The sequence below is a fragment of the Caenorhabditis briggsae genome, assembly GCF_000004555.2.
Source record: "Caenorhabditis briggsae complete genome, chrIII, whole genome shotgun sequence".
NCBI classification, from domain to species: Eukaryota; Metazoa; Nematoda; class Chromadorea; order Rhabditida; family Rhabditidae; genus Caenorhabditis; species Caenorhabditis briggsae.
Genome location: NC_013490.2, coordinates 4,841,571 through 4,864,863, shown reverse-complemented (window position 1 = coordinate 4,864,863; position 23,293 = coordinate 4,841,571). Strand labels below are relative to the sequence as shown.

The 23,293-nt window shown below is 38.3% G+C and overlaps 6 protein-coding genes across 6 annotated transcripts in view; 3 read left to right on the top strand and 3 right to left on the bottom strand.

Annotated features, from left to right (window-relative positions):
* Positions 1-779: 779 nt before the first annotated feature.
* On the top strand, positions 780-4,098 carry Cbr-nex-2 (the record flags this gene model as incomplete). Its single annotated transcript, XM_002641263.1, has 5 exons — positions 780-824; positions 1,520-1,643; positions 1,691-2,059; positions 3,085-3,861; positions 3,914-4,098. The coding sequence occupies 5 exons, from the start codon at positions 780-782 to the stop codon at positions 4,096-4,098; spliced, it is 1,500 nt and encodes a 499-aa protein (XP_002641309.1).
* A 318-nt stretch (positions 4,099-4,416) lies between these two features.
* On the bottom strand, positions 4,417-7,891 carry CBG24610 (the record flags this gene model as incomplete). The annotated part of the gene is made up of 7 exons (XM_002641264.1): positions 4,417-4,837; positions 4,894-6,083; positions 6,139-6,330; positions 6,380-6,958; positions 7,002-7,142; positions 7,203-7,778; positions 7,823-7,891. The coding sequence occupies 7 exons, from the start codon at positions 7,889-7,891 to the stop codon at positions 4,417-4,419; spliced, it is 3,168 nt and encodes a 1,055-aa protein (XP_002641310.1).
* A 1,148-nt stretch (positions 7,892-9,039) lies between these two features.
* Cbr-unc-69 lies at positions 9,040-9,462 on the bottom strand (the record flags this gene model as incomplete). The annotated part of the gene is made up of 3 exons (XM_002641265.2): positions 9,040-9,182; positions 9,235-9,372; positions 9,417-9,462. 3 exons carry the CDS (start codon positions 9,460-9,462, stop codon positions 9,040-9,042), a joined length of 327 nt encoding a protein of 108 aa, XP_002641311.2.
* A 665-nt stretch (positions 9,463-10,127) lies between these two features.
* On the top strand, positions 10,128-11,194 carry Cbr-unc-50 (the record flags this gene model as incomplete). The annotated part of the gene is made up of 4 exons (XM_002641266.2): positions 10,128-10,273; positions 10,323-10,504; positions 10,555-10,875; positions 10,923-11,194. 4 exons carry the CDS (start codon positions 10,128-10,130, stop codon positions 11,192-11,194), a joined length of 921 nt encoding a protein of 306 aa, XP_002641312.2.
* A 2,265-nt stretch (positions 11,195-13,459) lies between these two features.
* Positions 13,460-20,973, top strand: CBG24613 (the record flags this gene model as incomplete). The annotated part of the gene is made up of 16 exons (XM_002641267.2): positions 13,460-13,516; positions 13,573-13,741; positions 13,869-13,985; positions 14,115-14,180; positions 15,323-15,391; positions 15,438-16,060; positions 16,109-16,208; positions 16,859-17,094; positions 18,264-18,395; positions 18,451-18,584; positions 18,628-18,745; positions 18,804-18,912; positions 18,960-19,099; positions 19,936-20,059; positions 20,685-20,794; positions 20,842-20,973. The coding sequence occupies 16 exons, from the start codon at positions 13,460-13,462 to the stop codon at positions 20,971-20,973; spliced, it is 2,436 nt and encodes an 811-aa protein (XP_002641313.2).
* Positions 20,974-21,274: 301 nt separating this feature from the next.
* The window catches only part of Cbr-vglu-3, a gene marked incomplete at both ends in the record, with an annotated part of 5,303 nt that continues 3,284 nt past the window's right edge, over positions 21,275-23,293 (bottom strand). The window contains 5 exons of the mRNA XM_002641268.1: positions 21,275-21,455; positions 21,651-21,714; positions 21,918-21,975; positions 22,053-22,148; positions 22,662-23,027. Coding sequence (XP_002641314.1) covers positions 21,275-21,455; positions 21,651-21,714; positions 21,918-21,975; positions 22,053-22,148; positions 22,662-23,027 — 765 coding nt within the window. The remainder of the gene's footprint in view (positions 21,456-21,650; positions 21,715-21,917; positions 21,976-22,052; positions 22,149-22,661; positions 23,028-23,293) is intronic.

Here is a 23,293-nt window from a genome sequence, read left to right as displayed (position 1 = left end):
ACCTCACGGACGAACATCACGGATGAACCTGACGGTGGAACCTGACGAATGAACCTCACGGACGAGCATCACGGATGAACCTCACGGACGAACATCACGGATGAACCTGACGGACGATTCTCACGGACGAACTTCTGACGGACGATTCTCACGGACGAACTTCACGGACGAACCTCACGGACGAACATCACGGATGATTTACTGTACTTTCACGTGGGTTACTGTACTTTCACCTCCCTAATTTCTATGACTTCTGAACAACCAACAGTATATTATCGTTCTTCGGAACTTCGATTGCTTGGAAAGAAAAAAACATGAAGACCTGCCACGCCAGTTTACCTCGGTTGCCACTCACATGACAGTTTCTAAACAACACAAAACATTTACCCAGGGCCAACCGAAGTTTCAATGTTTGTCCAATGAATCCTTCCTTTTTTTCTTTTTATATGTATTTCACAAGATGCTCAACCCATCCACCTCATCTTCCAATTGTCTTATATTGTCTCATTTCGCAATTTCTCGCTCAGTTTTTCGAACACCTTTTCCTGACGGTTCTATTTGATGACTCATGTTTTTTTTCCTCTTCTCTTCTTTTTTGTTTCCACTCAAAACAGTGCGTATTTAACCGAGACCAAACGAGAGTTGCTGTCATCTCGCAAGGCACTCAAATCTCTCTTTTCTACCCGCCCCTCTTATCCGTGCTCAATTTTAACATTTTTCAATTTATCAGCGAGTTTTTTGTCTCAACAAAATTTTTATGCTTTTTCAGAAACTTCAAAATGTCTCTTCGCAAATTTATCACTTCCGGAATTCAAGATGTCCTGGTGAGTTCTCGCAAATCTACAGTACTTTGAAGGCGCACGCGAAAAGTCCCCTATCGATTTCGAGCCGAATTGTAATTTTTTCCAAATTTTTTTTTTCGAAAAATTGCCGAAAGAGCAACGGAAAGCGAGAAAACGAATATTTATTAGGGCTTCAATTCGATTCGAATTTCAAATAAATATTCTCGAAAAATTGGACAGAAGAGGATAATCCCAGATTTTCTTTCCGGTCGCTTTTTCACTTCTATCGCAATTCGCGACATTAAAAACATGACAAACCGTTGTTTAGACTGTCATATGCTTTTCTTTTTTTTTTTGAAAAAAAACCCTCTCATTGCTATTATCATTCCCTTATCATTTTAAAGACACATCGCCGCCGGAAACCCAATTCAGTGAATTCGATATCTTTTTTTATATTTTTGTGTGAGTCAGACGCAATTTGTATGTTTGTTCTTCTTCGATTTGTACACATACACATTCTGCCTCTCGCGTTCCGATCTCTTCATTTTTCTCCCTTTCTTCTGTCCAGCCAGGCTTCCTGCGATATCGAAGAACACGTGTACGGAGAGCTCTCTCTAGAGAGCACCTCTGCTCATCTCGAGTTTTCTGCGTCTCTTTAGGTTTATCATCTCTCTAGGGCGCCAAACTTCCAAGCAATCTGTTTTTGATTATTTATTAATGAAGCCATTTATTTTCAGGATAGCAAACTCGGCGGACTTTCTGGAAACAAACAACAGCAACAGCAACAAAGTAACAACTCTTCATCGTCCTTGAATTCAAATCACCAACCCCCACAGCAAGATTATAACATGAATCCAGGAGGTTTGAAGCTCAAATAACCCTCAAAACTTCAAAAAATCTATTTTCAGGCTACCCAAATCAACCATATGGTAACGCTGGCTACAGAGGAATGCCACCACAACAGCCAGGATATGGAAACGCTGGATACGATCCATACGGGCAGGGTCAAGCACCGTATCCTGGAAGTGGAGGAGGAGGACAACCTCCATATCCGGGAGGCAACCAAGGCGGATATCCAGGTCAAGGAGGTGCCGGATACCCACAACCACCACAGTATGGATTCGCTGGAAATCAACAAGGAGGAGACTATCCACCACAGCAGCCAGGATATCCACAACAGCATCATAACCAACAACCATCCTATCCACCACAACAAAGTTACCAACAAGGAGGTCCACAAGGCGGGTTCTTCCCGAATCAAGGATACGGACAACCAGGTATGACTCATCATATACGTCACCACACAAAACAACAAAAACTTTTGCCCCATCATTCCTATTTCAATTGCTTTACGAAATTGTTAGCGTGAGAATAGGCGCGGAGAGAGAATGAGATAGAAAAGAAAAGGATGGGTTGAGGATAGTGGGAGGAGGGCGTAAATATGAAAAACCTGTTCATTCTAGTACTATTGGTTTGGCATTAGTTTCCGTTTTGAATACTCACAATGAGTAATCTATAGATTTTAAATGAATGGCTTATCGTATTCTATTTGATAAGAAGTCAGTTGAACTTTTAGACTTTGAGAAGTATCAGAAACGCTCTAACTATTCAGAAAGCTTAAAGTATGTATTTATCTGTTTTTTGAAATTTTTCAGAATGTCGAAAATTTCAAAGAATTTCGGAGTTTCGGAGTCTTTGGAATTTGTCAAACATTCAAATTTTTTGTTATAAATCTCGTTTTCCAATCATAAAAGCGCCAAAAATTAGGTAAAACAATTCGAAAAATATTAAAAACTATTCCGGTCGGTGCCCGCAAGCAAATTTTTCGTGTGCGCCTTTGAAATACAGTAGTCCAAAAAATTAATTTCGAAAAAAAAGTTTGGAAATATTCGGAATTCTGAATTCTGTTCTGAATATCCCCGACTTTAAAGATCTTTTCCAGTGAAAACACCTTTTTGTTTGATCAGCTTTTTTTCTTGCATATTCAAGGTTCTCTCTCAGTTTTTTTTTCAAATTTTTCAAACTCTTACAAAATAAACATGGATTATCACGTAAAGCCCTCCTACAGTTCAATCGCTCTCAGCCACTTCATGTTACCTGAACTCTGCGCCTCTCTCTCTCTCTCTCTCTCTCTCTCTCTCTCTCTCTCTTTCTCTCTCCTCTTTCTCTCTCTCTCTCGTATTGTTTAGCCCTCTTTTGATTGATCAAATAGTTCTCGATATTTTGTCCTTCCCCTTTCCAAGGTCGTCAATCATTGACCAAGTTGCCACTTATTCTAATCCGTCAATTAAATCGTTTTCAGTAATGATCGGAACGCCTTCACTCTTCCCGGTCCCTGGATTCAATGCCAACGCCGATGCGGAAGTTCTTCGAAAAGCCATGAAGGGATTAGGATGTAACAACTCCAAAGTGATCAGTGTTCTGTGTCAAAGAACCAACGGACAGCGACAAGAAATCTCGAAAGCTTTCAAAGTGATGTATGGAAAAGACTTAATCAAGGAGTTGAAAGGAGAGCTTCATGGAGACTTCGAAGATCTCATACTGGCTCTGATGGATGCTCCAGCTATCTACGATGCCAAACAACTGTACAAGGCTATGGATGGCTTGGGAACCAAAGAATCTGTTCTGATTGAGATCATGACATCCAGAACAAATGCTCAAATTCAGCAAGTCCGTGATGCTTACAAAATGTTGTACAAAAAAGATTTGGAGCGAGATTTGATCGGAGAAACTAGCGGACACTTCAAACGTCTTCTCGTTTCCCTGTGTGCCGGTGGACGTGATGAGTCGAATCAAACGGATCCTCTTCGTGCCAACCAAGACGCTCGCCGTCTCTATCAAGCAGGAGAGAAGAGACTCGGAACTGACGAATCCACATTCAATGCTATTCTGGCTAGTCAAAATTTCAATCAACTTCGAATGGTTTTCGAGGAATACCAAAAAGTTTCGAATCATTCGATCGAGAAAGCCATCGAAGCTGAGTTCAGTGGTGATGTCCGAGATGGTCTTCTAGCTGTGATCGCTGTGGTTCGCAATCGTCCAGCATACTTTGCCAAGCTTCTTCACGATAGTATGAAAGGTAATTCACTCAAAAAAACTCTTCAATTATTCAACTTTTTCTATATTTCCAGGACTCGGAACCCGTGACAACGACTTGATCCGTTTGTGTGTCACTCGCGCTGAATACGATATGGCTGACATTCGAAACATGTTCCAAAGCCTCTACCGTACTTCTCTCGAGAATATGATCAAGGGAGACTGCTCTGGCGCATACAAAGAAGGACTCATTGCTTTGGTCAATGGAAATCGCGGATGATTCTACAGCCTTCTCTCTAATTTCAATTAATTTTCCCCTGATGTCGCTTACAACTTTAAAACACTTGCAATCTCAATTTGTATTTATGTGCATCACACAAATTCTTTCTGCAAAAACCAAATATAACCAAATATTTCTGCAAAACCAAATATTTCTGCAAAAACCAAGTATAATAAATTTTAATTTTAATTTTAAATTCAATAAAAAAAGAAAATAACAAAAAAAACGATAAAGTTTATACACACGATGTAATTGATATCAATGTTTTGTCCCGCATTTGGTTTTGAGATGTACAAGTATTATTCACAGAAACTGGGGCTAGTGGTTGACGTTCGACTCAGACAGAACGCGCCGTTCGGTGGTTAAGGAGACTGACTCTTGATCGTCGAGGTTCAGAAGTCCGGACTTGTTGGCATTATCAGTGATTTGCCGCAACTGATTTCCGTCTTTGCTCCTCATCGCCTTCATTATATCATCCAGAAGCTTCTGCCGCTCCTTATTTCGCCTGAGAAGGTAGTCATGCCGATCCTTCACAATGTTGTATGCCTTTATCATTTTCTCCGCAGTCAATCTCTCATAAGCCCGTTTCTTCTTTTCTTCTTTTTTGAAGACTTGCACATCTTCTTCCATTTCAGCGATTTTCCTACGGTACTCTTCTTCCTTTCTTTTCAAAGAATTCGTCAACTCCTCCACATCAGCTTCAAGCTCATAAGTGCGGTTGAGCTTGTCTCGAGCGTGCCTGGAAAATGAATGATTTAGAATTAATTGTTTTTGATAATAAATAAGAATTCTTACTTTTGCACAATGTGCTCTGCTCTCTCCAACCGCTCTCGAAGACTTCTCTCGTTTCGTTCACTCTCTGCATTATCCTCATTTCGAAGCTCCACTAGCCGTTCATATTCCTCTCGCAGCTCTTCCTTCTCCCGTTCTTCTAACTCATATTGCTCCTTGAACTGCTTAGCAATGTATACACGTTGCTCGGCGAGCGCTCTTTCTTGACCTAGATCTTTTCTCAACTCTTCGATATCATCTCTCAGCTTCTGTTCGTTTCGATGATTCTTTCTTGTCATTTCACTTCGAACAAATTCAAATCTCTCCTCCAACGTTGTCGTCACATCCACAATATTCTTATTGAGCGCTTTCCATAATTTTTTAATTTTTTGAGAATCGCTTTCATAGTCTTCACTATTTGCTAGGAGAGAATTTAGTAGTTCAGCAAACTTTTTGAATGTTTCTGATGCATAATGAAGAGGAGACGCTTGCAAATCGCCTGACATATCATCAACCTGTTGCTCCTGAACGACTTGTTTCAGCCCCTCTACAGTATTCTTGATTTTCTCTTCAAGACGTATCAAATGCGCAGGGATCAAGTCTTCGGAAACAAGTGACACTTCTGGACTTTGTTGAACGTAGGAGACTACTGGTTGAGGTTCTTCTCCTTCTGTCTGCACTTCCTGGTTTCGTCTGGATACAGAAATCGTCTGTCCCGGATACGTTTCAAGCTCCAACAACCGAACCCGCAGATGTTCAATCTGCTGATCTCTAACAAAAATGTCACTTTCGTATTGAGCATTCGCATGTCCTCTGAACTCCTCAAACTCGACTCTCAGCTCATCATAAGCTCTTTCTATAGTCGCTAACGCTGAGGCTTTCTCCTGAGCGGCTTGGAGAGCAGTTTCCAGGTTGGATCTCAAAACAGTATCATCCTCTTTCAAACGCTCCAACTCGGTTCTCGCAGCGGATTCTGATCGGATGTAACCTTCCAGTTTAGCTTCCAGTTCTCCTTCTTTTTTCAGCGCCTTTTCCAGTTTTTCATCAGCCAGCTTTTCTCTGTTCACCGTCTCATTGAGCTCATTTTTCAACTGAACCATCTCCTCACTTTCTCGAGAAAGATGTTGTACTTGTTGTCGAAGGTGATCGATTTCGAGTTTTCCTTTCTTCAATTCTTCCAGCAACTCGTTTGAATCGTGTTTCTCGTCGAGCAACTGAAAAATCAATTTGATTGAGAACAATTAAACGCCCTTACGGTAAGGACCTTACCTTTCGATTTTGGGCTCCAAGCTGTCCAATTTCTGCTTCCAAATTCTCCCCCCGACGCTTCTCTTCTACAATCTGATCTTTTTTCTGCGTCAGCTGAGTCTCGCAGTTTCGAAAATTGGCTGTCAAAACATCAACTTCTGATTTTAAATTGAGTTCACTGTCTAGAAGAACTTGTTGAGCTTGTTTCAGGTACTGTAAACATGTTTTAAAAAAGATAACGTTTTTTTCTAGTTTTTGTTACCTCGTTTTCTTTCTGCAGACTTTTGTTTTCCGATTGCACCAACTCCAATTTCTCCAAGGCTTCCGTCTCCTTTCGCCACGCACTTTCAACGTCTTCATCTAGCTTTTCAATCAAACTTTTGTGATTCTTTGCCATCTCCTCGATCTTTTTCTCCAACTGCTGCTTCATATCCTTCTCCTCCTCAATAGCTTTTTCCAGCTCATCAATTTTCATTTGCATCTTTTTCATATTCTCTTCGAGGTCCTCGTTCTGTTTGGCTATGTGTTCCCCATGGACTTTCATTTCGTCGAGCTCAAACTCATGGGTGTTTTTGTCATCAAGAAGTCGTCGGTTCTCTGCTTCCACCTCGTCAAATTCCTTTCGTTTTTTATTTAAACGAGCTTGGAGCTCTTCAATTTTCGTTTCAAACCGTTTCAATTGTTCTTGACTGGATTTCAGTTTCTTTTCAAGATCCGCTCTCAATTTCTGTTCATCTTTTTCAAACTTTGCTTTCGTTTGCTCATAATCAAACAATCTAGTCTCCAGGTCACTTTTCTTCTTTCCTATCACTTCAATCTCCGATTGCAATTGATCCAATTCCTGTAACAACACTCTATGCTTGAAGAAAACTTTAAAAACAAACAATTTGCAAATTCGCATTCACAACATTAACATGGTCATCTGTTTCGGTTTGAACATCTGCATCGATTTTATCCGTGTCAACTTGTATCGTAGCAGTCGCTGTGAACACTTTGACAGGCGGCTTGCAATCACTAATCATCATCTGAAATCAATAACATTTTCAATAGAAATTTGAAAGCTTAAAGCCAGGTGATCCACGTACGTTCTCCATTTTCGCTTCAATCATAGTCCGCTCGTCCTCGTTTTTGATGAATGAAAGCAGCTCTTTTTTGATTTTCTCGCTGGATTTTAATTGGTGACTGCTAGCTGTGGAATCCATATCTTCATCATTCAATTTCAATTTTGGAATCACTGGAATCACATTTCCCCCAGCCATCGATCTATCCATATCTATCCGTCTAGACTCTTCCCGTAGAGAACAATTCTCCTCACGAAGAGATTCATTTTCCCCACGAAGCGATTCGTTTTCGTCGCGAAGCAGTACATTCTCGCGAGCCCTTTTCTTCAACTCTTTCGACGCTGATAATATGCTTTTGACCCCATCTGAAGGGAACGATATTTGGTAGTAATGTTGTGGAACAATACCAAGAACGTAATTCGAATCATTCTCTACGGTAATTGAATCTGAAGCAGTAGAATCGATGATAGACAGTTCGGGTTGAAACTTTGTGAAGTGTTCCCTCCTTGATCGGCTTATATTCCCTCTGATAGGAGTCGATGTCAACTTGTTTTCACTGTTTTCATCTGGAGAACTGTCTAGCGGCGATCCAGATCGAGACTGAAACTATTAATTGTTTTTCTGTTTTGAATTGGATTGCTTACCGTGGATGGAATATCATCACGAGGTGTCGGGTAGCCACTGTCCGTGGGCGGCGCTTCAGACTTTTTCATAAGTCAGTCTTTCTTATAAATACCGATTTTATAAACTGGAAAATAGAATTAATCAAGGATACACATTCATAGAGAATATTCAGGTAAATTCAAAGCTCGAGCTCGATTTTATTGGAAACCTAGGTGGTGTAAACACCGTGACGCCACTTTGCATACCGACGGCTTCTGGAGGCGGAGACGTCATTTATTGTTTTCTTCTAACGGAAAAAGAAGCGTTACATTGAAAATTCTTTGAAAAGGTCAGGATATTATACTTTGAATGTTGAAAAAAATCGTGCAAAGACTTCAGTCTACCGTACTCCGGTGCAACTTTACGTAACGGTGTGCAATTTTTTCTGTAAAAATATTTTTCCTTTATTTAACGTTTTTTTGCAAATGCCGACTGTCAAACTAAATACTTATGCTAAACAACAACTTCACAAAACGAGAGAAACAAACGAATTGATCGATGCGTTGGCTGTTTGCAGGTACTTTCCGAGAGAAGGCGTTTGCGAGAGAAGACTGGAGACACACCAGAAAATATTAGAACTTGTGTTGAATTGAAATTTTTACTACACGAAAAATTCACATAAATACATGCACACTATGATAAACAAAAAACGATAAGAAAAATGTTATAATATTTAAAGCATTCTTGTCAAGAAATATCAACTGAGCTCGATTGGTTTGAAACGAAAGACACAATATATGGAGAATCTGCTTCTATTAATAAATTTTCACTGATCTGTACAGATCAGTATTCGTACTCTCCGAACTCGTCATCGTGTACTGAATCGGCTCTGCAAAGAAATATTTTGAGTTTTTTTGTAGATTATTTAATGTATGTCCCCGGTGAAGTAAAAAATTCATAGATTTATTAGCGAGTTCATTTAATAGTGTTGACGAAAGATCGAAAAACTTTTCAAATATAAGAATGTGTTCATCAACAAGAACGGGTTGGGTAAAGCGTTTAAAGCGGGATTAGTGTGTGGCAATTATGGTTTGAGTAGATCATGCACTGGATGAGAAGGGATCAGATCCCCAAAGAGACAAAGGGTATACAATCGAGTGTTCAAAAATGTACACGTGGATTGAGGGATGTTACATGATACTTGCGAGAAGCTCCTAGGAAGCGAGGGAATGGGGGAAAAAGAAGGACGACACAACACCTACTGCTTCGGCCGTGGTGGCTGTGAAGACTGGAATACAGACGAAGACGCCATCAGGTTTTGGATGTACTGTCCCAGAACTTGATTTTCTGATCGTAGCTTTAGACTTTCTTCCTTCACCGATTCAACACGTTGTGAGAGATCTGAAATGATTTGGAAGCTCTTCTCGGAATTCAAATCAGATCTGTGACTCACCATCAAGTGTGTTCTGAAGCTCCAGAACCTGAGTGATAAGTCTCGCTTTCTCTTCTGGATCCTCTGGTGGCTCTTCTTTTGGCAATGGTTGTGCCGCTCTTGGAGTCTTTCCACCGCTGATGATAGTCACGGTATCATCTAAAAAGCCTTGTTCAGAACCTCGTCTGTCAATCATCTCTTACCGTCATCAGCGAGCGGAATGTCATCTTGCTCAGTTTTCTGGCTCATCGTAAAGTTAGTTGTAAAATGAATTAAGGGGAATGCTGGCCGGTCCGAGAAAAGGGTCACTACGAAGCGCAGAAGAGAGAGTGTCCGGAGAAGAGGAAATCGATAAAACCGATGGAAAAGCGAGAGACGCAGAGAATCGCCAGCTTGGCATTGCAATTGCGCCCTGTCTTCTCTTTTTGTCGACGTTTTGCCAAATTTCATCCATTTTTTTCCGGTGTTTCACATCTAAAACCGATCTAATTCTAGCCATGATCAGCGACGTTCAACTCGGAATCTGTGCTAACATTCTCGGAATTGCGATGCTCATGCTCGTCGTCCTCTTCCACTACTTGAGCGCCAACCAGAAAAACAAGTAACTCGGAAGGTTTGTGGTCTTATTTTATTATTTCTGGCTCTCATGGTGCTAACTTTTCAGATTTCCATTCAACACCGAGCACCTCAAATGTGATAGTTTCTACCAAAAATCGTCATTTATTTATTTTCTTCATTTTCTTTTGGATGGGTTGAATCAGTTTTAAAGAAACTTCATTAATAAATTATTCTGTTAAATAACCCAATTTCGTTATTTCAATTTGTGGTGTTTCTTTCACCTTTCATATTACTTGAAGAAGAAACTGTACAGTTTACTTATAATTATGTTCAGAACTGATCAGATCATTTATGTCATGAGCTCACAGCCACGCGCTACTGGAGTTCAACCCGGCCCTTCGTTCAGCCCCACGACATCTCCAATTTCTCAACGAAATTTTCGATACGAGCCAGCGAGAAGCGGTTATACATCTCCTGGAGGGTACTCTACTTATTCGACCAGGTAATATTTGAGTCTAATATTGGACGCTAAAAATGAAGCTTGTTTTCAGTACTACTGCTGACCGTGTCGGTTGTCTAACAGCAGTGAGGATGTCCGCATTCGCAAAGCTGTCCCGGTTTACACGACGTCTTGTACATATCAGACAAATGGATTTCGAGTTTGCTCTCTGGCAAATGCTTTATCTCCTTATTCAACCCTCCAAAGTTTATAAAAATTTTATTTATAGAAAGCGTAAGTGGTTCACAAAACACTTTTTCAATCGAGATTTGTGTCATTTCCAGGTACTAAAGACCAATTTGCAAGAGATGATCCAGCATTCTTAGTGCTGTTGTCTCTTTCACTTTTGTTTTCTTCCATCTTCTACGCATATGCGCTTGGCTTGTCTAAAACTGGCTTCTTCACTTTCTTCCTCTGGTCCGTTTTCGTTGACTGTATCGCTGTTGGAGTTGTGATTGCCACTATTCTTTGGTGGGTATCGAACAGGTTTCTTCGGAAAGTTCGAGACCAAGACGTCGAATGGGGATACTGTTTTGATGTGCATCTAAACGCATTCTTCCCAATGCTCATTCTTCTTCATGTGATTGTTCCCATCCTTTATCCAAGTGAGTTCAAATCGATGTACTACCCATAAAAAAGAAAGACATTTCAGCATTAATCGATTCGCCGTCGTTTCTGTCAGTGTTCCTTGGGAATACGTTCTGGTTCCTTGCAGCCTGCTACTACGTCTACATCACATTCCTCGGCTACACAGCTCTTCCAATTCTACACAAGACCCAATACTTCTTATATCCAATTTCATTCATTTTTATGTTCTTTGTCGCCACTCTCACCGCAGGCTGGAACATTTCCAAAACCGCCCTTTACTTTTATCATTCCCGTGCCGAACCTCATAAATTTGCTCCCCAACATAACAGCTTGTAGATTTTTGTTTTTTTTGTGTTTGTAAATTGTAGATGGTAGACGGAATGGTGTCTGAAAACTGAATCCCTATTGCATGGTGTGCCGAAAATTGCTCTTCTCCGAACAGCTATATAACCTATTGAGTGTATGTGTGTTATACGTGTCCTTCTTTTCTTGTGTGTGCTTTTTTATATTATAATGATAACTTATTCTTTTTGATTGAAATAAATAAAAGAAACCTCAAAACCTCAAAACCCCAAAAAAGTGTAGTCGGTTGCGAAGTGACCGCGCTCTTCAAACGAAAACTTCCGCTCTGATAAGAAAAGTGTCTTCTTCCTCAAGGGAAGCACGTCATTTTTGAGTTGATCAGTCCCCCCATATGTATACGAGGTTTATCAGAAAACTGTGGTTTTCTAGTTCTTCAATTACTCTTTAAAAATAATTGGGTTCAAAAAATCGCTCAAACTGAACAAACATTTGAGGAAAAAAGTTGAGAGAAAAGTGGGCGGAGCCATTCCTCAGCTTATACTATACGTCACTTTTCGAGTGGACACCAATTGTCTTTTTTTCTAAAGAGCATTTTTTTCCTTAGACATGATATGCCTTCTAATCAGTGATTAGACAAGACATTCGTTTCACTTTTTCCTATTTTTGCGGAAACTGAGGAAATAATTTGTGTGTCTAATTAGTGGTTCTGATGACTCGACTGCGTCTAAAAATGTTTGTTCAGAAGATGTAATATTTCGTGAGATGTCTTCTGAATTACTCATTTACTATGAGAAAAATTATCATTTTTGTACTATAAAAAGTTTCGTAACTTCCTGCCAAGGTTACGGTAACTTCTATATGGCAGCCCAGGAAATGGACTTTCCAATTAGGATTGAAAATAAACATAATTTATTGTCTGAATTTCAGTGGTTGGTTCTGTTTTGGAGTTAAGATGTTACTGTAGTTCAGAAACTTCAAACCACTACCCGAAAAAAAGGCATCACCCTGCCCGGCACGCATCCGCCACTTAATTGCATATAACTTTGCTCATAGACAAGATACAATTTTCCAAATAGTATCATTTTGTATTAATCGTCAAGTTTTATCATATCCAATTTACTTGGTCCAAAATATTAATTCTGGAAGAAATTATGGCACGGCCCTCAAAACGAGGACCAAGGCCTGGCTAACAAGTGTGATGTTTTTCGCTCCAGCTGCAGCAACATTCAGAAAAGAGCTACAAAAAAGGTGTCAGCTAGAAAATTGTAGAACACATCTAAAACTATAAACATGCAAAATTTGAATAAAAAGAGCTCATTAAAAAGTAAAGAAATCAATCACCCAATAGATGACCAAGTTTTGTCGGGTTACCGTAAGCTATTAACTTTGAGCTAATTTATCTCAATTCCTATGTAAGATATCAAAAAGGTGTCAACTAATAAAGTTTTTATCATAATATCAGAAATCTTTTGTCAGCTGACCACTTTTTGATATCACTTAAAGGAGCCGAGATATATGAGCTCAAAGTTAAGAGGGGAACATCCGACCGCGTAGCTCTGCCGGAAGGCGCCGATTTTTTAATTTTGAGCCAATTCATCTCGGTTTCTGTGAAAAATTAAAAAAAGATGTCAACTCAGAAGAGATTTTTAATATTACGAATAACATTTTATCAGCTCACCACTTTTTGATATCTTTCACCGGAATCCGGATAAATTGACTCAAAGATAAGGGGTCGGGAGCCGACAGCGTAGCTCAGCCGGCAGGCGCCTACTTTTTAACTTTGAGCCATTTTATCTCAACTTCTGTAAACGATATCAAAAAGTGATTGAGTAACAAAATATTTCAGATGTTATAACCAACATTTTATCAGCTCACCACTTTTTGATATCTTTTACAGGAAATGAGATATATGGGCTTAAAGTTGAAAGTGGGACTCTTACCTTTGAGCACATATATCGTTCCATTAGAGTGGTTACGGTATTTACGGAGTTTGCAGGGTTTTGGCTGTTATCAAATTTTAACATGTCATATCCACTGACAGTAGTCACTTTTCTTCGGCTGAAGATCAAATTAGTCATCATTTTTTGCGCATCCACAGATGAGTAACGCTTTCGTTATTTTTGCTGGGAAACCCCGAAGATCCACCCACTTGAATTTATACATAAGTTACTCGATTTGAACTCTATTACAAAAAAAAGAATCGCGAAAAAAGCGTACGGTACCGTCTTGCCAATCGTCGTCTTCTTTCTCTTTTCATCATTTTGATTTATACAGTTTCAGCCAACCTGATCATTGCAGATGTCGAACAACCTGAATGACATTATGGAGGTTTTGGAGCACAACGCAGGGAGATTGGTAAGAAAAAGGCACATCAAAACAATTGTTTTAATTCAAAAACTTGAAATTTCCAGACCGAAAACGATAGAAATATTCCGGAAGAGGATGAAGCTGTGATTCGATCTTCGGCATGGTCCCAGTATCCTCCAGTAATCCAGACAGAAGATTCAGCGATGAGACTTCAGATGCAGAATAATCAAGTCCACATTGATTATCCACTAATTTCGGAAAAGCTGAACACAAGTGAGTTTTCTGGTGTCTCCGCCCTCTTCTAGATTCACTTAGACTGAGGAATCACTAAGGATGAGCAAGGGAAGAGGCATAAGAAAAGGAGGGTCAGTTGTAGATTAATTATTTCGTGTCAGTTTAGAACTCTACGAAATGCGTCGTCGATCCGCGACTCATTCAGAAGACGTCAGACGATCGGTGACGTCTCCAGAAGTCAACAATGCACCAGCAGACTATCATTACAGTTATGATCAGGACAGTGAGTCAGCTAGCAATAACAAATTATAATGGTTTTGGATATATTTTCTATTGTTTTCAGAGATTTCAAAAGCCTTTCTGATATAAACAAAAACAGTCCCATTGTATTTAAATTTTCAAATCATTTCAGTCTCCCTCGGAATAAACCAGATGTCTATCAATCAGCACCCAGTGACCCTACTGGAGGATTCAGATGGTGAGTACAACTTTAAAAAAATATTCCTCCGCAAAAAAAACCAGTCTCAATTTTGCAAAATAAGTGTTATGTTGTCTGCGTCTTGCTGATAGCTGCTGACTCATAAGAAGTCTTGGAAGTTGAGTAAAAATGAGTGACTAATGATGAACATCGGAAACAATTATTGTTCTGATTATCATTATCTTTAGTGATAAGAGGTTTCCGGTTGATATCTAGATAAAGTTAAAATAAGAGAGCTCAGAGCAACAGAAATTAAGATCAAATTAAGATAATTTTTTTGAAAAAAAAAGATGTTGATATTTCTGATAGGCCTTAAACTTTATAGAGCTGGTATATCTCTAAATAAGATACCGTAACATCCTGTATTTTGCTCCAAATCGAAACTTTTGAACAATTTCGAATTTGTTGCGTTAAGAGCTTCAAAACTAGTGTGAACATGGCTATGCCTTTAAATTCGAAGCTTTGAGTTTAAAGTCTCAAAAGGGGTCTTGAATTGAAATTATCTGAAGTAGATCATGATTATACTCATTTTGAAGCCCTTAGCATTAGAAATGTAAATCTAGCAAATAAATTGAAGTTAAACGAAAAATAAGAGCGCTACGAAGTTTCTAGTCACACAAGTGGACGGTTTTCAAAATCTGAAATTACTGTAACTTGAGCTAATTTTGTCCAGTCATGAAAATTTTGGTATAGTAGAGTTTAGCATAAAAAGAGCTTTAAAACGAGTATAATCATGACTAGAATTCTCGAATTTCGATTTTTCAAATTTTTTGGTCTATGCGCCTTGAAGCTCAAAAATCAGAAATCAAAATTTAAAACTACATGTTATTATTATACTTATTTTCCAGCTTTAACTGTACTTAATTCACAATTTTAGGTTTCATCAAGTTTGAGATAATCCTGAAAATAAAAATATTTTTGGTTACGGTAGTTGTCTTTGTGGGAACTTAGGCCACGGCCACCGTCGTTTTTTTCCACAGTTCCCATTTTTGAAAGCATAGGTCACTCACTCACCACAACTACAGTACTTTTCCCGACTTTTTTTCGTTATCAACTAGAAAACTCATCATGCGTCTCTATTTCCGATCGAGTCTGATAATTGACAAAAAAGGTTTTTTTCTTCAACTTTACTATTTTTTCAGATTCCACAACACATTCTTCTTCTTCTTCTTCGGACGACAGCGGATCGGAATACACACCTTCTCCATACGGTAAGACCTCGAGGATCTCCATAGAAACTGAAAAAGAGATTTTCAGCCAACAGCAGAACGCCCAGCGAATTTCCATGTCTTCCAACTGACATCGAAACCCGGAGATTGTCGAAAACTCAGAAAAGAAATATGTCGAAAAGGGAGTTGGAGGAAAGAAGAAAAGAGGCGAACAAGAAGAACAGTAAGAATTATAACAAGAATAAGAAGCAAAAAGAAGCGGTGCTGCAAAAAGACTATGAAAAGAAAAAAAATGAATTTGTACAACTGAAAATGGAGGAAAAGAAGATCAAGAACATGATCAAGGACTGCTACTTGTTCACCGGTACCGTTGTTGTCATACCGGAGAATGAAGGAGTTCCAACTATAATGGACCAAACAACTCTGTACAACAGAATTCGGGAAATCAATTTGGAAAGTGACAGAAGAAAGCATAATTGTGAGAACTTGAAAAAGCTAGCGGAGACCTATCAAGTCAAGGTGAACATTCATACTGTCGCAAATAACGATATGAAACTCAAACGAATAAATATAAATACATATGGATCTCGAAAGTCCAGAGCATTGCATTCCATGAATATCGCCCACTGGGAGTTCAAACTTGCTGAACTCGAATTTGATAAGCAGAAACTGATGTACAGAACTAATCTGATGAAAATGGTCAAGAGACAGGTTGATAGAAAAAAAAGAAACAATTCCTAATTAAACAATATCTTTCAGATGGCTGGAATCTTCAACTTCCGACACGCTGGACCAGAATATGTCAGTCTTTCTCAGGACCAGCAGATTCTTTTCGATGAGCTTTGTGATTCTTTGAGAAGTAATTCACCGATGAACGCGGATCCTTATCAACTTCAATGATCTACCCTCTACATCCCCTATACCTCACTTCCCAACATTCCTAATTACCAAAAACACTCTAATAGGACGCCGTCAACTTTGAGCCCATATATCTCGGTTACTCTAAAAGATACCAAAAAGTTTTTAACTGACAAAATTTTTATCACAATATCAAAGATATTTTGTCAGTTGACCACTTTTTGATATCTTTCACAAAAACCAAGATAAATTGGCTCAAAGTTAGGAGGTTGGCACCTTCCGGCGGACTATGCGGGCGACCTCTTAACTTTGAGCCCATATATCTCATTTCCGGTTAAAGATATGAAAAAGTGGTCAATTGACAAAATATTTAACATAATAGTAAAAATATTTTGTCAATTGATTACTTTTTGATAACTGTCACAAGAACCGAGATATATTGGCTCAAAGTGCAAGAATACGGTGAGCTTCGGTGAGTGTTTACGATATTTATTTTGTTGTAATATTTTTCGAACGATATTACAATTTGGCCATGTTCTCTATCGAGAAAACTTCACTTATTTTTCTAGTCACTACCATCCGTAATGAGAATCTATCTGTAATAAGAATCTAATAAAATAACTGCTGCCCTAATAAACAACTTCATTCTAGATTGTGTTGACCTTTCAAAAAATCATATTCGGCGATCTACAAAGATTGTTTCTAGAAGATTGAGATCTTCATCTGAAGTTAAGGACATTCTAACTCAAATTGAATTTATGATTCGTAATAGTTTGTTTATAATTTTTAAATTCTGTGTCTTTTTGCTAATAATTTTCGTATATTTAAACTTGTTAATTAGAAAAGCTGATTATGACTTAATTATAGTTTCATTGGATTCGAAAAAGGTAAGATTTCAAATTTTAAGTCCCTAGAAAGGTTACTAAAAAGTTCAGAAACATCTTGATCAAACCAGTTAGTTAGTTTTACGAGTACAGTCTGGCAAAGCGTCATTAAATCATGTGAAAGAAAAAAAAGAAACGATACAAAGATCAGAAGAGATGAAACTGTATCATCTTGATTTATGACAGATCGTTATGTTGCGCGTGAAGTATTGCCCAATTAGTTGTTGAAACAATTTCTGAGAAACCAATTAAGCGAATTGGGTTCTTGGGTTACTGTAGTTCAAAGTGAAATCAAGAAATCAAAAAATAGATGCAGAATCGAACTGCGAAATTCGGACTGCTAGTTCGATGCACCAAACCAATTGAGAATTCTGAAACTTTCTGTTTTTTTCTAAAAGTTCTGCTGTTTCGGATTTTGAAAATCTCAGAGTATCAGAATTGAAAACATCCAGAATTTTCTAAATTCTGAGTTTTGAAAAGTCACAGTCATATTCAAAACATATTCTCAAAACCTTTAAATCTCAGAGGCAAAATGTACAGTTTGATCTTAAAGGAGGCGAGACAGCAAAAATTCTGAGGGCAGTTTGGGGGACGAAATCGCGGCGCGCTTATGTAGGCCATCGGTAGGCAGGCGCTTTCGGGCCCCCGTAGCTCAGCCGGTAGCGGCGCTGTACCCCTGAGCTGCTTGTCATGAGTTCAACTCCGCATGGGGGTTCTCTAGGCAAAATATCAAAAAAACTTTTTTTTTTGGTGTCTGGCCCCTTTAATTATCGTAAACACTCTAATAGAACGCCACCCGGACCGTCCACTTTGAACCTATATATCTCACTTCTTTTGAAAGATATCAAAAAATTGTCCACTAAGAAAATGTTTATCATGCAACATTTTATCAGTTGACCACTTTTTGATATCTTCCACAGAAAATGAGATATATAAGCTTAAAGTAGGCGGTCCGGGTGGCGTTCTATTAGAGTGTTTACGGTATCTCGATTCCTGTGGAAGATATCAAAAATGTGTCAATTGAAAAAAATGTTTGTGATATTATAATTGACATTTTGTCAAACAAATTGTTATATCTTTCACAGGAATTGAGATAATTGAGCTCAAAGCTGACATTTTATGTGTGCTTCTATCAGAGGAAATACGGTGAACACATTCTCAAATGTTTCCAGGTTACATCTCCTCAATGCATTCTATTCCTTGAATCCCTATTTGTTCCTTATCCAGCCCTTCTAATTGACAACCACGTGTTACAATCTCTTCATAATGAACAATGTGAAAAACATAAAATGCTGAAAATCAAGGTACGTACAACATAACTAAAACTTCCGGGTGATCATATGTTTTTGTTCTCTTCAGGTGGCGATTGATAGCAAGTACGTGAAGAAAAGAGATAATGAGTCACTTCTTTTTTTCGAATTTGTTGAGATGAACAATCGAACAAACAAAGACTATTTGCAGTTTTCAACGCAGCCGACGAGAGTGATTCCCAAGTGAGGGATCGAAAAAGAATATAAAAAATTCTAGAAATTTAAGAAACTTTGAAACGTATTCCATTGGAAACCTGAGTATCCCTACAAACATCCCAATGTTCCTTGAAATGTGGAAACGAGCAAAATGTTTAGGGTTGCCAGTTCATAGGAATAGAACAAAGGTAACAGAGGAAGTAAAATGATGTCAGTTGTAATGAGCAATTTTTTGAAAAATAACAGACTCAACAACCCAACCACGGAAAAGCAGCGGCAGGGAAATTGGCAGAGTTTAGGGATGTTTTGTTGAAATTTAATATTTTTTCATTTTTGAATGGAGGTACTTTATTAGGTTAGCATAGAAACAAGTATTTAGAAAAACAATGAGAAAAATTTCAGGTTGGTACAGAGAATGTGGAATCATTCCTCACACTGAGGACATGGATATCGCTGTTTTTTCCAAAGATTTTCGTCCGGAATTGGTAGATTTTTTGCAGTCAATATCGTCTCCATTTCGATTACTGAGGAGGATCGGAAGGGTAACTTAATTATTTCAGCTTGGAAGTTTTTCCTCTACAGGATGGAGCAAATTGGGTCGTGACCTAGAAGAATTAAGTCGTGACCTAGAAAATTTAGGTCATGACATAGAAAAAACTAGGTCGTGACCTAGAAAGAGTAGGTCGTGACCTAGAAAAATTAGGTCGTGACCTAGAAAGAGTAGGTCGTGACCTAGAAAAAATTAGGTCATGACCTAGAAAAAACTAGGTCGTGACCTAGAAAAAATTAGGTCATGACCTAGAAAAAACTAGGTCGTGACCTAGAAAAAATTAGGTCATGACCTAGAAAAAATTAAGTCATGACCTAGAAAAAATTAGGTCATGACCTAGAAAAAATTAGGTCATGACCTAGAAAAAACTTGGTCATGACCTAGAAAAAATAAGGTCATGCCCCAGAAAAAGTTGACTTATTTTTGTTATCTTTTACAGAAAATTAGTTTTCTAGGCTCAAAGTTACCGGTTTGGGGAGCGTTCTATAATATTAGAGTGTTTACGGCATACTTGTAAAATTCCGGGCCCGGCCCGGGACGGGCTTGAGGAAATTTTCAAGACCCGGGCCCGGCCCGGAAGGCCTGGTAGCAAAAATTTTGTCATTTTGAGCCACATTTTGAGCTCTCAATACAATTTTCTCAATTTTTTGTGTTTCTTTGGATTGTTTGTCTGTTTGATCAAAAAATATTTTTAAAAAACTCGAAAAAAATCACATAAGGGTTCCCCCTTATGTGTTTTTTGAAATTTTCAAAACTTGTGGAATGACAGGCCCGCCGGGCCCGTTACAAGTATGGTTTACGGTACTTCGGTATACAACATTATTCCAGATAAACGACTCGTTTGAATTAACAATCTCATCAAAAGATAGCTATCCGATGAATATGGACCTATTTGTGATGTATGAGGAAATAAACAAAGATGGAAATGTTACGAATTGGGTTGGAGGAGCAAGTGAGTAACATTTTTTAGATAGAGTTTTCAGAAAATGATTTGAGAAAACCAAAAAGAAAACGATTTTGAAAGAATAGTGTTCAGTTGTCGTATTTCCTCTAATAGAAGGCCACCCGCTCAGTCAAAGTTGAGCTCAAATATCTAGATTCCTGTGGTATCAAAAACCTGTCAACTAATATATTACTGTTCATAAAATCGCCAATATTTTATTAGTTACCGTATTTGCTCTAACAGAGGCCCATGAGATTTTATTTTTCAACCTCTTTCTGGGGGTGAACTAACATTAGAGAAAACGCTCAAAATATACGGTTTTCGGTTTATAACTGAACTGGAATAGTTATAAAACGACAGGAACTAACGGTATTTACCAGAAAAATAAACAAAAAAGAGTATGTCTGCACTAACCGAAAAGAAAAATGCACAGCCAGTGTGGGCTTCTATTAGAGGAAATACGGTAACATATCTTTGGTATTTCTTACAGAAATCGAGATAATTGAGGTCAAAAATTTATGATTTGGATAGGTCTCTATTAGAGAAAATATGACTTGGAATTTATTTACAAACGGAAAATACCAAGACTAAAATATCTAGGCCTCCAAAAAAAATCTAATAATCTTTCTTTGAGGCTACACCCAAAAATTCAAATACACATATCCAGAATATGATCCTTGGTGTACTGCCGATCTGTACGGATATCTTTTTTGGGTGACATGCTCTCCCCAAAAAATGCTCATTGTAAGGAACACACAGCATTAAGTTCAAATCACTTTATTTGTTTGCAGTTTGAATACGGTAATTTATGGTACGAGGATGTTCCGAGTTCCGATTACAATTGGAAGTCGTCGGCAAACAATGTACAAAAGAATGGATTTTGGAAAGAGGAAGAGTTGAAACAAGTTTATGTGATGTATTGAATGAATGATGAATGGAATTGTGAGAGCATAAAACGTGACTAGCTTGAAGTGGAAGAAAATTGGATGGACAGAAAAGAGAAAATGAGTAAAAGAAAAAGAAAAAAAATCTGAAGACGTCAGAGAATTTGGGTTAGAACATATTATGACGACATGGCCATCAGTCAAAAAAATCTTTGAAAAAAATGCTCGCTGAAGGAAAGGGACACTTACAGGGAGATCGATCAGAGTGGAAGGAAGTTGGGAATATGCATAAATATTGTTACAAAAAGCATGTAAAAAAAGTAGGAAAAAAGCGCATCGCCTAAACTTCAGGTCTATCCGTTTTCAGATTCTTTTGCGATGGTTCTTCTGGAACAACTTCTAAATTTCCACCGACTGCTTGCGTCTCGTTTAGTACATTATCTTCGGATGGTGAAACCTCGTTTTCTGTTGTTTTGCTGCACGCCTTCATTTCTGAAGAGTTCACACGTTCTTCTTCCATTCTGAAATTTCTTTTGAATGAGAATAAGAGTATGATTATTCAGCTGTTCAAATTTAAATGCTCTTAAAAATTCCAAGAGGCGGAGCTTGGCCTAATCGCGCATTGAAATTAGATCAGAGTAATAGGAATATGACTATTATGAAATTCGTAGACCGAGTGATGAAAATTTCCAATAACGTATTCCCCAAAAACTCACTTTGCATAGTTGGTATCAGTACTGCGACTCCTTGTTCTTTTTGACAAACTTCTGACCATGGTTGCTGAAAATTTTCTCATTCGTACTATGAGTCAGCCCATCAAATCAAACCATTCAAAAGAAGCAAACAACATAAAAAACTGAGAAATAAATGAGCAATAAACGAAATAAACGAAACATAAACAAAGGGAAACGAACGAAGTTAGTAAAAAGCAAGGGAGGGTTTATTAAAAGTTATCATCAAAAAATTCATGTCAAGCAACGTACACATTCGTCGCACGAATTCGTTGAATGTCTCCTCCTTTTCTGGCTCACGAGCCCATGGCTGAAATATTGAAATTTTTATTGAAATTTTGCTGATAATTTGGATTGAAAATTCTGGAAGGGAAAGCAGGAACATACCAGAACGTCTCCTTTAGCGAAGACAAGGAAGAAGATGATTCCACAAATGTCGATGGACATGGCCAATAGGAACACCCACTTCCAGCCGTCGGGATTCTGGAAAAAATGTTTGACTAAATTCTGACTTATGAGAAATTCTGAGATTCTAAAGGCTTCTGATATTGTATAAGATTCAAGAGTTTCTAGAGAGTTATACTCTTATTCTGAAATTTATTAAGATGTTAAGAGCGAGATAGAGTTTCAGATTCCAACTTTAATCTTCTAGGAGTTCGAGACTTCAGTTATTTATTTATTTTTCTGTTCTTGAACTCCTTGCTTTTTTCGCCCCTTTTTCGAATATTTTCAACCTCACAACCTCCTAGATTTATATAAATCCTTATCAACTTGGTCATAAATTTCTCTCCGAAACAATAAAACAAACTGAATCAAACTAATACGCTCTCTGATCATTAGATTTTCTGTTCTAGCCTCGAAAAATCTTAAGAAAACAATTTTTTCTCATTGATACCGTTCGATTCGCCAGACAAGCACCCATTAAAGTTTCAAACATCACCGAAAAGGAAGTACTTTTCACACTACACAAAGTCTTTTTAGTACAGTAATCCTCACCTCAAAAGTCATCGAATTTGTGGCGATTCCTCCAACTCCTGCAATAGCTCCTAATCCATTGGAAATACCCATCAAAATTGGAGCATATCTTGGAGCAATATCAAAATGATTGACGTTGAATCCAGAAAGAACTGCACCCGCTCCAGAACAAGCGATAATTAAACAGGTAACAGCAATAACGGGGTCTCTAATGAAAGCCAAACATCCCAACATGATAGCTTCGACTCCGAATCCAAACGTGTTCACAGATTTACGGACGGCTTCAGTGCTCATTTTTCCAGAAGATCGGAGGTAATCAGAGAGTTGGCCAGAGGAGAGAGTGACAATACACATTCCAAGTTGGGGGAAAATCGCAATGAGTCCACTCTGAAAATATTGAAAGCTTCTATAAAAGTATTGTGCAAGATACCGTATTTTCTCTGATAGAACCCACCCCTCTCAAAACCGCGAACTTTGAGCTTATATATCTCGGTTTCTGTGGAAGATATTAAAAAGTAGTCAACGGACAAAATGTTTACCATAATACCAAAAATGTCTTGTCAGTGGGTCACCACGGGGTTGCAGCAGGGTACATAAAATTTGAATTCTCACTGCTCTCGGGCGCGTTGCGCCGCGCGACGCTTACCAAATCA